Source organism: Chelonoidis abingdonii, chromosome 14 (assembly GCF_003597395.2).
Source record: "Chelonoidis abingdonii isolate Lonesome George chromosome 14, CheloAbing_2.0, whole genome shotgun sequence".
NCBI classification, from domain to species: domain Eukaryota; kingdom Metazoa; phylum Chordata; order Testudines; family Testudinidae; genus Chelonoidis; species Chelonoidis abingdonii.
In genome coordinates, this window is record NC_133782.1 from 19,384,344 (window position 1) to 19,401,987 (window position 17,644).

Below are 17,644 nucleotides of genomic sequence, written 5' to 3' on the forward strand. Positions count from 1 at the left end.
GCACTGGGATGTTGACAAACAGTTTAAATCACTGATACAATAAGAGACAGAACGTGACACCCGAGTTGAAATTCATTTTGGTGAAACTTTCCTTTCTGGAAGCTGAAGAGGATTGGGCAAAGGGAAAAAAAGTCATTTGATCTTGCGAAGTTTCTGGAACTTGGACTGAGGGCAAAAAAATATTTGCATTACAGTCTGTAAACTCTGTTGGAAAACCCAGGGTGTTAGCAACTCTCATCTCATTTGAGCAGCATTGTAGACAGAAGATTAACAACATAATTAGTCAAGTGGATTATTTCTCTGTTTCCTTTATTGCTAGCTCTCCCCCCTAATAACCCTCAAGGGTATAGAGGGGTCTCAGTGCAAAAGTTAATGCAGTCGCTGGAGGATTTATTGTCGCTGGTGTGCAGAAGGATCAATGCACATTTCCCTTCCCAGTCCAGCCAGGTTTTGCTCCTCCTGCTCCCATCCCTGTGCAGATCTGTAGGCATAGGGGATGGGAGAGAAAAATCAGTGCTTGGAGGCAGTTGACTCTCCTCTCCATAACAAGGGAGATGTACCCACCCCTCATGTGGAGGCACAGAGCTTCCATACATATAACCCAATGCCTATGGCAAAGCCCCTGAGATGTACATGGATATTAAGGTTTCCTTAGGTTCTAGGTCCCAGACCCTCTCTTCATTCCACAGAAGGGAAACTAGGAAAATGTGATCTAGATGAAATTACTATAAGGTGTGTGCACAAATTGTTGAAAGACCATACTCAAAAAGCAGGTGTCAAGAATTCACTATCACACTTGGAGGATGTATCTAGTGGAGTCACGCAAGGGTCAGTGCTGGATCAAGTATTGTTCAATATTTTCATTAATGACTTGGATAATGAAGTGGAGAGCATGCTTATAAAATTTGCAGATGACACCAAACTGGGAGGGGTTGCACACTTTTGGAGGACAGAATTAGAATTCAAAATTACCTTGATAAATTGGAGCATTGGTCTGAAATCTACAAGATGAAATTCAGTAAAGATGAGCAAAGTATACTTGGGAAGGAAAAATCAAAGCACGACTACAAAATGGGAAATAGCTGGCTAGGTAGTAGTACTTTAGAAAAGGATTTGGGGGTTACAGTGGATCACAAATTGAACATGAGCCAACAATGTGATGCAGTTGTGAAAAGGGCGAATATTCTGGCATGTATGTTTAGAAATGTTGTATGTCAGGCAAAGGAGGTAATTGTTTCGCTCTGCTTGACATTGGTGAGGCCTCAGCTGGAGTACTGTGTCCATTTTTGGGTGCTGCATTTTAAGAAAGATCTGGACAATTTGGACAGAGTCCAGAAGAGAGCAACAAAAATGATAAAAGGTTTAGAAAACCTGATCTATGAGGAAAGGTTAAAAAAAACTGGGCTTGCTTAGTCTTGAGAACAGAAGACTGAGGTGGACCTGATAAGTCTTCAGATATGTTAATGGCTGTTATAATGAGGATGGTGATCAATTGTTCCCCATTGGAAAGTAGGACAGGAAGTAATGGGCTTAATCTGCAGCAAGGGAGATCTAGGTTAGATATTAGGAAAAACTTTCTAACTATAAGGATAGTGACCTACTGGACTAGACTTCCAAGGATGGTTGTGGAATCCCTGTTACTGAAGGTTTTCAGAACAGGTTGAAGAAGCACGTGTCAGGGATGTTTTAGATATACTCAGCCCTGGACTAGATAACATTTTGAGGTCCCTTCCAGCCCTGCATTTCTATGATTTGAATCCTGCCCCAATGGAATGATCTGGGGCAAATTCTACATAGATGAGGGGTGACCCCCTCCCATGCTCTCTCTACCCCTGCACACTAGTGGTAAGTGGGTGTATTTTACTTGTCCGTGGTAAGTGTACCAGTGCGCGAAGGCTTGTTTGTAACTCCAGAGCCGTCAGCTTCTCTCTCTCCATTTCCTTTTGCCTCCTCAGGAGGGAAAATGCCTCTATGTGATCCTCGTGATGGCCGTGTACTGGTGCACAGAAGCGCTGCCTCTGGCTGTGACTGCTCTGCTGCCAATCACCTTGTTTCCATTTCTGGGGATTCTCCCTTCGAACAAAGTTTGCCCACAGTATTTTTTAGACACCAACTTCCTCTTTCTCAGTGGTTTAATCATGGCATCGGCCATCGAAGAGTGGAACCTGCACCGCCGGATTGCCCTGAAGGTCCTCATGCTTGTGGGAGTCCAGCCTGCAAGGTAACCTACAGACCAACGGTGCTTGCTTTGTGCCTTAATTCCCCAGGCTCAAACTCTGGTGATTTCAACATGTGAGCTGAGCTGGAGATTGGCCAAGAAAACAGTGCTACAAATAGTCAATTGTGCGCACTAGTAAGAGCATTGCACACACCTCTCTCTCTCTCCACACAGACACACACACACACATTCACTCACTCACTCTCCTTTTTCAGAGCTTGCTGATTTCATTAAGCTCCGGTTGTTTTCATTCCTTTGTTGGCTTACAATGAAGCAGAGGAGAAATGCAACTACTTCAACCTTGTCATATTAGCATTTATCCCAGTTATACATGCTCTGGCATATTATAGCCAGCTTTGTTCCTGTTCATTTTATGAGACTGTGGCATGGGATTTTCTCTGCTGGAATCTAAAATTGACCTTGTAAAACACAGGTTGTTAAACTTAATTTTTCTGCCTTTCAGGCTGATCTTAGGAATGATGTTGACAACTTCTTTCCTGTCCATGTGGTTAAGCAATACAGCCTCCACTGCTATGATGCTTCCAATTGCAAATGCGATTCTGAAGAGCCTCTTTGGAGAGAAAGAAGCATCTAAAGATCTCAACAGAGAAAATGAAGAAAATCCAGGTAGCTCACATAGCGCAATAGATTGCACAACCTGGGGACAGTCCTGTTCCCAGTGAGCTTGGTGACTAAATTTCCATTGAATTCTATGGGGATAAAAGCAGGCCTGTTAGCTGAAGTTTAATATGTATTGGAATGCCCTTTTTAATAGAATGTTTCATTATGGAGGCGAAAGGGCATTGGACTGTTACCCTCTCTCATCACTCCCCTTCACCCTGGCTCTTCCTCCTGTCATGCAAATCAGAATAGATTCCTATGAGCCTCAATACCCATTGGGAGCCGTGAGCTATTGAATGAGACATTTCACCAGACAGATCTGGTGAGGTGAAGCATTTGATTTGCAAATGGGTCCTGGGGCAAAAAGGGAAAGGTTGGGTGATACATACCCGTGGAGCTCTGATAAGCAAAGTAACGGTGCAAATAAAACTCCAAGCCCATAAAGGCACCCAGATGCGATGGTGAAGAGACTCATATCGATACCTAGACAGGCAGAGAGACAGCCAATACCTCTTTTAAACAATAACTTTTTGCACAGTTAGTGGCCCTATCTGCGGGCTCTGGGTAAGACATTCCCTGGCTTTTTAGGCCCTGATCCTGCACCATTAAAGTCAATGAGAGCTATGCCATTGTCTGCCGTGGATTTAGGATGAAGCCTTTACAGCACACACCCTTTTCCAGTGTGGGAGTGATTAGAGCAAGGGATTGGAGTCAGGATTTCCTGTCACTGATTTGCTGTGTGATCTTGGAAAAGTCATTTCTCCTCTCTGTTCCTCTCTTTTCCCAACTGTAAAATGGAGATAACAACATGTGTGTGTGGGGGGGGTGGGGGGGTTAGAGGGTTAAATGAAGCGTATAAAGCTTTGAGATATCCTCAGGACTAGTGCTACAGAAATGCTAAGGATTATTAATAAACAGCTATTGCACAAGGTTCAATCAGGGAGATTAGTAATTGGGGGAAAAAATCTTCCCCAGTAGTTTGATTGTTCACAAAATAATTTCCAGGGAGATTTTTTCTTTTGGGAGACAGTGATGAAAGCAGCAATATAGAAATGAAGTCCTCGCTGAAGCTATTAATTATGGTTAGGGTAGTAGTAGCTTCTCTCTCTTCTCCTAATTGCCTTTGTGAACTGCGGAAACAGAAGTAGCCGTTACTGAGTAATGGCTGCTGATTCCTGAGATGTAGAAAACTGAATTCAAGCATATGTATGTTCTTACAGAGTTGTAATTCACAATCTGTGTATGGCAATCATGAGATATTTTTGATCCAAGCCATTTTGTTGCTTTTACTCTATGAATTTTTAACCATGCACATTTTTAGTCTATTACAAATGGTTACTCTTTTTTGTGACCTTTTGGGGGAAGGAATAACTCAGTGGTTTGAGCATTAGCCTGCTGAGCCTAGGGTTGCAAGTTCAATCCTTAAGGGGGCCATTTAGGGAACTGGGGTACAAACGTGTCTGGGAATTGGCCCTGCTTTGAGCAGGGGATTAGACTAGATGATCTCCTGAGGTCCCTTCCAAACCTGATAGTCTGTCTGTAATTAGAGCATTTAGCGAGTTTGATCTTTAACCCTGTCCTTTGAGCTGATTTGATTATTTATTTGTAATGTTTATTATGGTAGTGTCTAAGGGACAGTTAATACTGGGGACCAATGGTAGCCCATTGTGCTAGGTACTGTACATACTGCCCCTGTCCCAAGGAACTTACAATGTAAACAAGCAAGACAGACAAGGCTATAACATACACAGAATCAACAGAGTGATGGTTTGCAGATATGTTAGCTGCATCGTTGTTGTTATTTATTTGGAAGTTGAGACTTGCCAGTATAGTAAACAGAAGTGAAAGAAAAATTCACAACTGAAATATAAGGTGTCAAAATGCAGATATCCTAGTATCTCTTTGTCTGGGAGAAAGGTAGAAATCAGTAACAGTGGAGCCTAATTTAGCTCTAATATGAATGCCAGGACAGATTTGGCCTTTTCTCTCATCCTCATTGTATTTAGAAAATAGATTGGGAGCTTCATCTGTGATCTGGCCAATGCAAGCTGAATTTCTTGAATGAACACCAAATCTTGAAGCAATTCTCAGTCAAAAACAATGAATTTGGTTTGTGTCTAGAAAGATGATGAGATCTGTGAACCAGGTTTTTCCTTAAGGGTTAATCTGTTATTGAAACTTGGCTTGACCCCAGGACTAGGCTTAGGTTTTGTTGCCCAACTTTTGCACAGCTTGCATGAAACGAACAATTTACACGCTACCTTTGCAAAGAGCTACACTCATTTTAGACTTCCAAGGTATAATCAGATACATTTCAAAAAATTCGATGAGCAAGAATATTGCAAAATGGGTTCCATTTTGAGCTGCTTTTAAGAATGACATCTGATGATGTGCAAAATTTTCCCTCTTGAGGCTGGCTGTAAATTCCTTAGGCACAACCTTAATTAATTTGATTATATTCTGACACTTCCAAAGATATGCCCTGTGACATCCACATGATGAGCTGCAGAGCCATGTGATAATAAATGTATCCTGCACCTTTGACCGCCTCACCTCTCTGCCCGCTAATCCATCTCTGCCAACATTTCAGTCCTCTGAGCAGCTTTAAACAACTATTTAAAAATGTTTCCTCTTAAATGTAGATTTTCTTCTCCAGAATCACATGGGGTGTGTCCTGCAGTCCAACAAGGCTAGGAACAAAAGCATCATCTCATTACAAAGTTACAAATTCATAGCTCCGCCTTTCCTTTTGTTATCCCCCTGGCAGACTGTGAGATATCAGCCCTCAGAATGTTACATTTTTAGGGTTGGAAAAATTACTTTTTCAATATATTTTAGAAACCTCTAAAAGTTCATGGTGATGATCTTCTTACACCATGCCTGGGTTCATGTTATTAAGTCACCTTGTCTTTACTGGCCAAGGGAGTCTAATAAGAGCACAATAGTGTTAAAGCTAAATTTTATCTAGAGCAGTCTTTCTGTAAAGTGTGTAGCCTGTACAGATTGTGTGATAGTATAGCCCTGGATGAGGGGTTTCTTAGCACACTTTTGGGATAACCTGCATAACTCACAACTTCATCAATCACTGGGAATGTGGCCATTATGCAGTCTCTTTCTCTCTCTCTGTTTAAAAAAACAAACAAAAGGGGTTCTCAGCCTTGGGAGTGCAATGCCCCAGGAGGCCTGTGAACAGGTGTCAAAGGGTGGATCCTTCCCTTATTGCTATATGGGAGGGGGTTTGGGCCCAGTATGAAAGACATTGAGAGCATCTAAAATAGACAAAATGAAACTTACACTCTTATTTAAAAGGCCAGCACAAGGGCTTAAGTGGGATTTAAATAGTGCATAGGCTTTGGTTTGGCCCTCTATTCAAGAGTTGACATTTACCCATAGAGAGAAAGTCCACAGACACCAATGGGTTAATTTTCTTCCTTCCAGTTACATCCCTTTATTATAGCTTTCTTGGAATCAAAGCTCACCTTTCCAAGAGAATTAACTCTGATTCCACAAATTAGCAACATGTAAAACATGACATTGCCAAGTTCCCTGCTTCACTGAGCTTGATCTCTTCAGTGTATGAGTAAACAGGTCCAAAGACTTTGACCATTGTGTCCTCTCCCCATAGTTCACTACATTTTCTTGAAGGTAAGAGAAGGCAATGTTTGTGGATGAAGTATGTGCAGGGAAAGCTGGGGGGAAAAATAGCACTGAGTCCATGCCCGTGATGATCAGCAGGGCATTTTGATTGTTAGTAACCCTAATCGTAAGCCTCTGAAATCCTACAATGTATGACAACACAGCAAGGGTAGCAAAGTTCAGCAACAATAGCAAACATCAAGTATAATAAAGAACTATGTTTCTGGTTTAAATCTAATAAAATTCACTGTCTCCCTGAGACCAAGGTAAAATTCTGGGGAATGGGGTTTTATAAAAATGTATTGCTCAAATGTGCCATGTCACTGAGAACTGCAAGCAGAAGTGGCTAGTCAGATCCAAAGTTCCCCCATGCTCTCCTAGGCCTTATGCCCCGGGGTTGGCCTTCAGAGAATTATGCTATACTTTGAGAGTGTTCAGCCTTGGGAATGTGTGGCTTTCAGAGGGCTGATGGGCTCTAAAAATTGCCTGTGCTCTCTGGGTGAAATTGACCCATGTGAAGATGGCCTGGGATAGGGCCTAATCACCACTATGTCCTACTCTAGCCTTCAAAATGGGATTGGAGGTGGGAGCAAAGTGGTGCATGGGGCTGAAATTTCACCCTCTCAGAGCTCATCCTTTGGGGGCAAGTGATTTTGGGACAGGGATAATCTTGATGTAATTTAAGGCCAAACCATTTTTTAAAATTCGGATAAAATTATTTTGAGTCCTAAAAATGAACCGTAATTTAAACACCAAATACCCGAGAGGTTAAATTACAAACTGGAAATACAGTCTACATTAGAATATCCATGTCACTAGAGACATTAAAAAAAAAACCCTTGGTCAGAAGTAGACTGTCCTGGTCGCACAGGAGAAGCTGAGTTTGTCAAGGTGAGGGAGAGCAGTCTGCCAGAGATCTTTGGAACGATGTTATACATGGCGTCCTACAGAACGTAGTGGTGGCTGTGGGGAGTGGGCTGTATTGCCGCCTGTGCCCTGGCCTCAGATCAACAGAAATGGATTTTACTTCTTCTGCCTTCTTGAGATTTACCAGCATAGAACTCTCTGTGTGTGGAGTGAATTTTCGTCTTTGAAAATGGCAGCCCTTTCCATTCCATTGTTTGGGTCCGGGAGAGTTTTTCTAGATGCTTTAAACTGTTTTAAAGTCCTAATCTTTCTTTTTCAGCCTCTTTACAGCAGAATAAACTTTACACTGTACCAACTGAGCTGCAGTTTCTGGCAAGTACTGAGGAGTAAGTTAACTATAAAGTTTGTATTGGAGAGTTGAGTGAGGAAATTATCCCCTCAAATAGAAACAGCCTTAGGAGTGAGAAATTCAATCAATGAAACTCTTTTGATTCCACCTATTACTCTGTTTCCTGACTACCAACAGCCTGACCAGAGAAAACCCCTCTCCAATATGTTCAATAAGACAGCACAGGGCCAAATTTTCAGGCCACTTTGAAAATGGGATTGGAGGCGCCTGCTGCTGGGGAAGTGTCTGCATTGCTTTTTTGAGAATATTAAATGTGTCAGGCAGCAGGTTTAAATCACCAAGATTTACATCTCTCTGATGGTCCAGGTTTGATATGTAAATGATGTAGAATAAATATCTTCCCCAGGAATAGACTCTTCTTGCTACTCCATAGCTTGAGAGCATCAAAGCCTTTTTCATATTTTAACATGAAGAGTATTGACTTTTTGTTAATTTTTTTTTTACAGCCTTATCTTACAAGGTGGTGAGTGGCTCCTGGGAGATGTGAGCACCTTCAGCTCCCATTGAGGGCAGTCAAGGAGCTCAGCATTTCACAGGACTGGTCCAGTACAGAGTGGTTCTCAGTCATCAGCTGGATGATGAGGATGTCAAGCAGGCCCCATGTGTTGCAATATTCTGCATACATGTCCCTTGGGATATTGCTAATCTCGTTGCTAAAAGCTGAGAATTTTCCTTTTGTCAAGGTTCTGAATTGGTTACACCTGTATTTAAACCAGGGCTTTCAATGGAGTCTCTTTTGGAATGTTTTAAAGCAAAGATCTGATGGACGAGAAGGAAGTTGTCATTGAAGTTGCCACGGATTTAAAGAAAGAGGACGAATACAAGGCAAACATATGGAAAGGTTTCCTCATTTCAATCCCTTATGCAGCCAGCATTGGAGGTACAGCAACGCTGACTGGAACGGCACCAAATCTCATCCTTCTAGGACAGCTAAAGAGGTATGGGAGGAAATTCTTAGGAAGCCAGATCCCTCGGAGTACAATCAGTTTATGAAATCTTTGCTGATCTGCACGTTCTATTAGAGGGAATTCTACAAAATTAAGACATCACATGTTTCCTATAGGAAATTCACCTTTAGGCTGAGACCAGGTGTGTGAAGTTCCTGCTCTCAAAAGCAAGTTTTGGGAAAAGAAAGTGACAGTAGGAATTCAAAAGGAAATGGCTCCTTCAGCCTTAGCTATCATACGTGGATTTTCACCCTCATGCTGTAGGTCCTGACTCTGAAAAACACTCTCATATGTTTTTGGGACTTAACCATATGCTTAAAATCAAGCACTTAGAATCACAGAAGTGTAGGACTGGAAGGCACCTCAATAGGTCATCTAACCCAGTCTCCTGCATTCAAGGCAGGACTATATAATAACTAGATCATTCCTGACTGGTATTTGTCGAACCTGTTCTTAAAAACCTCCAATGGCACAACTTCCCTAGGCAATTTGTTCTAGTGGTTACCCACCGTGACAGTTAGGAATTTTTTCCTAATGTCCAACCTAAACCTCTCTTCCAACAATTTAAGCCCATTGCTTCTTGTCCTATCCTTAGAGGTTAAGGAGAAGAATTTTTCTTCTCCTTTTAACAACCTTTTATGTACTTGAAAACTGTTATGTCCCCTTTCAGTCTTCTCTTTTCCAGACTAAACAAACCCAGTTTTTTCAAACTTTCCTCATAGGTCATTTTTCTAGACCTTTAATAATTTTTGTTGCTCTCCTCTGTACTTTCTCCAGTTTGTTCACATCTTTCCAGAAATGTGGCAACCAGAACTACACACAATATTCCAACTGAGGCTTTATCAGTGCAGACTACAGCGGAAGAGTTGCTTCTTGTGTCCTGTTTACAACACTACTGTTGATCCATCTCAGAATGATATTTGCTTTTTTGGCAACAGTGTTACATTGTTGACTCATATTTAGCTTGTGATCCATTATGATCCCTAAGTCTCTTTCTGCATTACTCCTTCCTAGGCAGTCATTTCCCATTATGTATGTGTGCAAGTGATTGTTCCTGCCTAAGTGGAGAACTTTGCATTTGTCATTATTGAATTTCATCCTATTTATTTCAGAACATTTCTCCAGTTTGTCCTGATCATTTTGGATTTCAATCCTATCCTCCAAAGCACTTGCAACCTCTTCCAACTTGGTATCGTCTGCAAACTTTATAAGTGTACTCTCTGTGCCTTTATCTTAATAATTTATGAAGCTATTGAACAGAACTGGATCCAGAACCAATCCCTGCAGGACCCTACTTGATGTGCCCTTCCAGCTTGACTGTGAACCATTGATAACTACTCTCTGGGAATGGTTTTCCAGGCAGTTATGCACCCACCTTATAATAGCTCCATCTAGACTATATTTCCCTAGTTTGTTTATGAACAGGTCATATGAGACAGTATCAAAAGCCGTACTGCTAAATTCTAGATATACTATGTCTACCACTTCTTCACATCCACAAGGCTTGTTACGCTGTCAAAGAAAGCTATTAGGTTGGTTTGACATGATTTGTTCTTGACAAATCCATGTTGACTGTTACTTCTGACATCATCTTCTAGGTGTTTGCAAATTGGTTGCTTGATTATTTTCTCCATTATCTTTCCATGTACTGAACCATATGACAAGCTGGCAGACTGGTCTGTAATTTCCCAGATTCTCCTTATCTCCCTTTTTATAAACTGGCACTATATTTGCCCTCTTCCAGTCCTCTGGAATCTCTCCTGTCTTCTATGAGTTTTTGAAGATAATCGCCAGTGGCTCAGATGTCTCCCCAGTCAGCTCCTTGAATATTCTAGGATGTATTTTACCAGGCCTTAATGACTTGAAGACATCTAGCTTGTCTTAGTAATTTTTAACTTGTTCTTTCCCTATTTTAGCCCCAGATTCTATGTCATTTTCACTGACGTTCACTATGTTAGACGTCCGATCACTAATAACCTTTTGGTGAAAACAGACAAAAAAGGCATTTAGCACTTCTTCTATTTCCACATTTTCTGTGATTGTCTTCCCCCTGTCAATGAGTAATGAGCATACCCTCTCCTTGGTCTTCCTCTTGCTTCTAATGTATTTGTAGAATCTTTTTTTGTTACCCATTATGTCTCTAGCTAGTTAATTTATGCCTTGGCCTTTCTAATTTTGTCCCTACATGCATGTGTTCGGTTTTTTTTATATTCATGGTGTCGTAATTTGACCAAGTTTCTACTTTTGATAGGACTCTTTTCTTGTTTTTTTTGAGTTTCAAATCATTGAAGATTTCCTGGGGAAGCCAGGATGGTCTTATGCCATACTTCCTATCTTTCCTATGCAGTGGGATAGTTTGCTTGTATGCCCTTAATAACGTCTCTTTGAAAAACTGCCTGCTTTTTTGAACTGTTTTTCCCCTTAGACCTGCTTCCGATGGTTAAGTGTTTTGGTGAACCAGGGCAACTTTATAAGTTGTCCATTATGTGGTGAAAAGGGAAAACAAGGCACACACTATTTCTGTCCTGGATGGCAGTGTTGCCTAGCGGCTAGACCATTAAACTGGGACTCAGTTGACTCTGCTGCTGGATGAACGTGGACAAGTCCTTTGTGCCTCAGTTTATCCATCTGTCAAATACAGATGATACTGATGTTCTTTGTAAAGTGCTTTGACTATTATTAAACACTAAGAGGCTTCCCATCTGAAAAAGTAGATATAGTGTTGTCACTGTAAACTTGCAGTTATTTTTCAACCATGCAGTGATCTACATAGAAGGTTCTTCTTAGACATGGATGAAAGTGGGTAGATGTCTTCTGTAAGGTTCATGTTCAGACACTCTTAAAGTGGGTTCCACCATGAATTAGGATTAATTAGTTAATTTCTATAAAGTGCTAAATATTGAGTGTTATTATTTGGGAATTTCTGCAAATCTAGAAAGGTCTGTTCCAAAATGTCATTTCAAATTGTCCATTTAAATTCTTTGAAGCAGGGACTGTTTCTTATGGCATGCTCGTACAACTCCTAACACAATAGGGTCCCAATCTCAATTGGTGCTGGTTGGCACTATTGATATACAAATAATCACCTTTTTAAAAACTGTGTAGCTGGAAAGTTTGCATGACATTTTGATCTTGATTTCAGACATCTGTTCCCCTTCATTTCATGTGAAAGGGGTGTTTCACTTCTCAGATTAATTAGCTTTCCCTGTTTTCTAAGTTTTTTTCCAGGGTGTGATGTGGTGAACTTTGGATCCTGGTTTGTGTTTGCATTTCCTTTAATGCTGCTTTTCCTTTTACTGGGATGGCTATGGATCAGTTTCCTGTACGGGGGAATTAACCTAAGGTACTTTTCTATCTAATCTATTTGTATACTTTAATCTAGTTGTAACTTCATTATAGGCAAACAGTTTATCTGGTCCTGATCCAAAACCCAGTGAAATCAATGGGATTCTTGGTTCAGGCCCTTAGACATTTCATCTGTATATGTTGTAATAACTCGGTCGATACTTGTTCTATACAAAGCTAGACGTAGGTCATGTATGTTCAGCTAAAAGCTCCTATTTGAGTAAATTCATTGTGATGAATAATGAGAGAAATTGCCATATAAATGATGAATGCAGAGCTCAGAATTATATTATTATTTGATATTCTGTTCAGAAAGTTCATGGGAGAGATTGTGAAGGGTTAAAAATATGGCACATGAGTAGACGTGGTCAGAAAAGATTGATGAAGCACATTTTTGGATAAAAACTGAAAGCAAAATTTTTCTTTCCATTACCCAACCAGCTCTAATAAAAAAACCCTTTCATGAATTCTACTTTTTCAAAGGCTCGAAGGCCCTCATTGTCAGGTGATATAAATTAGAAGAGCTTAACTGAGATCAGTGGAGCTATGATATTTTACCCTAATACAGGATCTGACCAAAAAAATGGGACTTTCAAAAGCGTTAACATTGGCCTAACTCTGTTCCCATTGAAATCCCGGAGAGTTTTACCATTAACTTTAATGGGAGCATTTAGGCCAATGCCGAGCACTTTTGAAAATCTCACCCAAGGGTCTCAATTTACAGCTAGCTTTCGCTAGCCTGCACATCTGAGCCTGCAAATGTTGGGCACATAGTCATTTGGAGGTGCATGTGGGTGTTTGTGTGCACAAATCTGACATTTAGGTAGTTGGCCATCCAACTGACACGCACAACAAAGTGATTTGCATGTGCAGTCAGTGAACACAGAGTTTTGCAGGCTTAGATTTACTGCCTGATTCTGTTCCCAGGGAAGTTAGTGGCAAAGCTCCCATTTATTTCAGTGCAGAAACAAGTCTTTAGAGACTCTAGATGAAATACTGGCCCGACTGAAGTCCATGGCAAAATTTCCTTTGAATTCAGTGGAGTCAAGATTTCATTTTATGGTTGAAAATTTGGTCCCTGGAGAGGTTACTTTGTGACAGAGATTAAACATCAGTGATTTCAAAGCACTGGGATTTTGTTTTCAGTGTGTTTAATCTACAACTAATCTGTAATATGGTTTTATTGTAAATCTTTCCCCTAACCTAGGTACTTGCAATGTCCTCTCCAACTTCCACTACATGCTGCACTTGATCTGCTTTAATCGGGTGCATTGTTGAGAAGTTGGCACCATTTTGAAGCCTCTCTTTTTTTCTTTCAATTTTCACGTTATTAATTAACATGCATTTCTGTTTCCTGCATAGAGCATATACAATTTCTAAGAGATGCTTTTGAAATTTTTTTTATTGGTTTTTAATGTCAGGAGAAAAAAGAAAAGGAAAAAAAATAGTTGCACATTAGGATTGTCCAAACATATAATTATATCAGTGACACAGAAAACAGAATTACTAGGGAACTTTTTCAATGCAATAGGAAATAACCAGTGTAAGTCCCTGATCTCTCAAACATGAAAACATGTATGTAACTATGTTCATCTGATTCAGCAATGCACTTCAGCGTGTGCTTAATTTTGATTTTGTGTTTAAATCCGATTGATTTCAATAAGAGTTAAGAATTGCCTTGATGAACTGGGGCTTTAAGTAATCCCACCGAAGTCATGTATTTAAGGATTCTTTGTACTAAAAAAGTTATACTAGTGTAACTATGTTGGTTAGGGGTGTGATTTTTTTTTTTTAAACAATATAGTTATACTGATCTAAACCCTAGTGCGGACGTAGTTATATCAGTATAAAGATGCTTCGCACCCCACCCTGAACTGGAGTAAATTATACCAGTGTAAACACTTTTATGTAGTTACAACTATGTCAACGCTAGGATTATTTTGCTGCACTAACTATACCAGTGCAATTAAACTTTCTAGTGTAGACAAATCTTAAGTGTTGGCAGGGTCAGGGCTTAGAAAAATCAAGCTAAAGAAATAGTAATAGTAATTAAAGCCTATTGAAGAATCCAGATTTTGGCCTGGTCTACACTTCAAATTTAGGCATGCAAGGGTGTGAAAAATCCAACCCCTGAATGCTACCGCTATGCAAACCTAAATCTCCAGCGTAGATGCAGTTTTTATAGGTTGCCAGAAGAATGTTTCTGTTGACCTAGTACCATCACTCAGGGAGGTGCAGCAAAAGCATTTACTCAAAAGCATTTTGGATAACAAGGGGTTGTCTTGATGTCCTTGGGTAAAGCTGCAGCTGCTAAAAGAATCAGAGTACTGTGTAAGGGGCTGTGCATAAATTACATAATGCATTAGGGAGTAGGTAGGTTCTTAATCTTGTGTGTTTGTTTCAGTGTTAGTGTTACAAAGGGTGGGTGGGTCTTTAACATAACCAGTAAATGTGTTATGTAATTTATGGATATCCTCAATATCTATTGAAGACTTAAGAATTTTTGGATGGTCAAACATGCATCTTTATAAAGGATCTAACCATTGGACATCCATTGAAAACAACAAATGAATTAATCAGTAGTAGTATCACAGAATCAGATGTCTAACGGTGTAAGTCTGGCTTTTCAAATGTAATCGAGGTCCCCGGAAGTATTAGAAATGTATTTTAACCACATGACACTGATGGGACACAAAGCAGCTGGTGATGAATATATCATTCGTATGCACACATACTGTTTAAGAGTCAGACCGTGTACGAGTCTAGGGTTCCCTGTTTAGAAGGCTTAGCCTGGCTAATGAAGAGAAGCATATTAAAATGCCAGCGCCTGTTGTTAAAAATTCCTCACATATTTGTTTATCATCAGTGAGTGCTTTGCATACGTTAGAGATTGCCCAGAAAGTTGCTGATGATTTGAGAAGGTGGAGGAGGGGAGGGGAGATCCTTATTTCCCACCTTGCTCTCTTCTCAATCAAGTGGCTGATGCAGTCATCTGCTAAAAGTGATGAAATCTGCAAATCTGACAACTTCACTCTCATTTACATTCTGAACAGTCTCTGTGAACACAGGCTGTGATTACCACAAATAAGCTTCTTTAACGCAGTGACCAAAGTCTCCTTTGCATAATCCTGGGTAGAAAGGCAACACAAAGTAGGATAAGTTTTGTCTTTGTTTATACTAGGGAATATTACCACCAGTGAGAGCCCTAGTGTAGATAAGGCTCCTGTGGCTTCCTCTGTTTTTACCAATGCATCAATTAAACCTGCCCTGAGAAGGAAATGTCTATTCTACCTCAAGGGACACACGTTGCTCCCCATTCTGAGCACTAATGAAATTTACACACTCATAACCCAGGGAGAATTCAGCCCAAGGGTTTCTAGGCAGCACCAGAGCTTTTCTGTTGGTAACTAGAGCCACGTTTCTGGCAGGCATCAAAAAGCGCCTGCTCAGAACTTGAGTGCTTATCTCTTTGCCTGTGCCTCACTACATCTGGGCATGCCATATGGACAATTAGGTGCATTAATGTCTGTTTGTGCACATCAGTGAATGTGCTCACAGATTCTGCAAGCACATTTGTGTCTTGTCATGAGAGGGTGGGAATATTGAGCTATGATGTCCACTGTCCAATGCATTAATGGCTAGATTTTGCCACCTTTACTCACATTGAGTGCCATATTACTATGTGAGTAGTCCCACTGATGTTTACAGGTCTATATGCTGGGTAAAGTATGACTCAGTTTGAGTAAGGGTGTCATTAATATTATTTGTGGCATTATATACAACTTGTCTGAAAGATGGGAAATCTATCTAAAAGACTGAAAGTATGTACTATATTATGAAATGGATCCATATTTCTCCACATTTCAAGAAAAATGTGGAGAAATTGGAGAGGGTCCAGAGAAGAGCAACAAGAATGATTAAAGGTCTTGAGAACATGACCTATGAAGGAAGGCTGAAAGAATTGGGTTTATTTAGTTTGGAAAAGAGAAGACTGAGAGGGGACATGATAGCAGTTTTCAGGTATCTAAAAGGGTGTCATCAGGAGGAGGGAGAAAACTTGTTCACCTTAGCCTCTAATGATAGAACAAGAAGCAATGGGCTTAAACTGCAGCAAGGGAGATTTAGGTTGGACATTAGGAAAAAGTTCCTAACTGTCAGGGTAGTTAAACACTGGAATAAATTGCCTAGGGAGGTTGTGGAATCTCCGTTTCTGGAGATATTTAAGAGTAGGTTAGATAAATGTCTATCAGGGATGGTCTAGACACTATTTTGTCCTGCTATGAAGGCAGGAGACTGGACTTGATGACCTCTTGAGATCCCTTCCAGTCCTAGAGTCTATATGATACTGGTTTTCTGAAATCACTAGCCCCTGCTGTACCATTTATCCTTCTAAGCCTTCACAGAATATCAGGAGGTTGTCTAGTCCAACCCCTGCTCAAAGCAGGACCCATCCCCAACTATATTTTTTGCCCTGGATCCCTAAATGGGCCCTCAAGGATTGAACTCACAGCTGTGGGTTTAGCAGGCCAATGCTCAAACCACTGAGCTATCTGTCCCCTCCTGCAGCTACTCTGTGCATGCCCTGTATAGGTGTGTGCAGGAATAGTAAATATGAACATCCGTGTTTGAGTTCCCATATGAACCTGTGAAAATGAGGGATGTTTGTGATTTCTGTGTTGGTAGGCACTGCAGAAAGAAAAAGTCAGAAATAAGAATGGATGCAGAAGACAGAGCCCGAGCAGTCATAAAGGAGGATTATCAGAAACTGGGGCCAATGAAGTGAGTCGCAAAAAGGGAATAAAAATGACAGAGAAATCAACTGGGCTGGAAAAAACTTTTCTGGGGAGGGAAACTGAGGATATTTGTTAGAATTTGTCAGTGAATTTCCATTTGTTAGTATCTGTGACCATTTTGAGTTTGTTTTCCTCAAACGTTCAGTTGCTCCGTCTCTGCTAATGCAGATAATTGCAGATAACAAACATGTAGCTCAAATAGTCCACAAATGCCAATTTTCAATTGTAGATGACAATTCATGCTGTCTGAATTACACACTGTAAGTCTTTTAATCGGGAAACAGAAACAATATCATGTGACATGTAACGAGCCAATACAATGTGAATTTTTAATCTTCATGGAAAGCTGTTTATGAATGGTCTGCAGAGCAGGTATTATTTGTTGAAGAGATTCATGATGAATATAAAGAATATAATTCAATTATTTTTGATCTGTTTGTGGGCAATTTGTGAACAGAAAATTAGATGAATTTTTGTGGAATACATTATTCATTGTGAATTATTGTCTGAGATCTATTAATCAGTCATGTGAAGAGAAAACAAGATGTGTTTGACTTCCTAGGATGGCGTTTCAGGCATAACTCTGCTATTTCTGGCTTTGGTTAGGTTAAGCCAGATCTGTATTGATATTTCAATACAGTTTTTTGAACAAATCCTGAGGAACTTTTACATATTGGAGAGTGAGTGGAAGGGCATCAGAGATGCTTAAACTTACAGAATGAGATGCCAGAAAAAGATGTACAGCAGGAAAATCGAATATCAGGCCCTATCTGTTTCAAATTGGACACTAAAAATCTAGACAACCAAA

At 40.3% G+C, this 17,644-nt stretch overlaps 2 protein-coding genes across 2 annotated transcripts in view; one reads left to right on the forward strand and one right to left on the reverse strand.

Moving 5' to 3' along the window:
• Positions 1-17,644, reverse strand: part of EYA2 (EYA transcriptional coactivator and phosphatase 2) — a 585,490-nt gene that overhangs the window by 360,357 nt on the left and 207,489 nt on the right. The gene's annotated exons all lie outside the window — the stretch shown is intronic.
• The window catches only part of SLC13A3 (solute carrier family 13 member 3), a 40,376-nt gene that overhangs the window by 9,520 nt on the left and 13,212 nt on the right, over positions 1-17,644 (forward strand). Inside the window, exons 2-7 of the mRNA XM_032767391.2 lie at positions 1,956-2,221; positions 2,682-2,845; positions 7,662-7,728; positions 8,504-8,689; positions 11,916-12,041; positions 16,727-16,822. Coding sequence (XP_032623282.1) covers positions 1,956-2,221; positions 2,682-2,845; positions 7,662-7,728; positions 8,504-8,689; positions 11,916-12,041; positions 16,727-16,822 — 905 coding nt within the window. The remainder of the gene's footprint in view (positions 1-1,955; positions 2,222-2,681; positions 2,846-7,661; positions 7,729-8,503; positions 8,690-11,915; positions 12,042-16,726; positions 16,823-17,644) is intronic.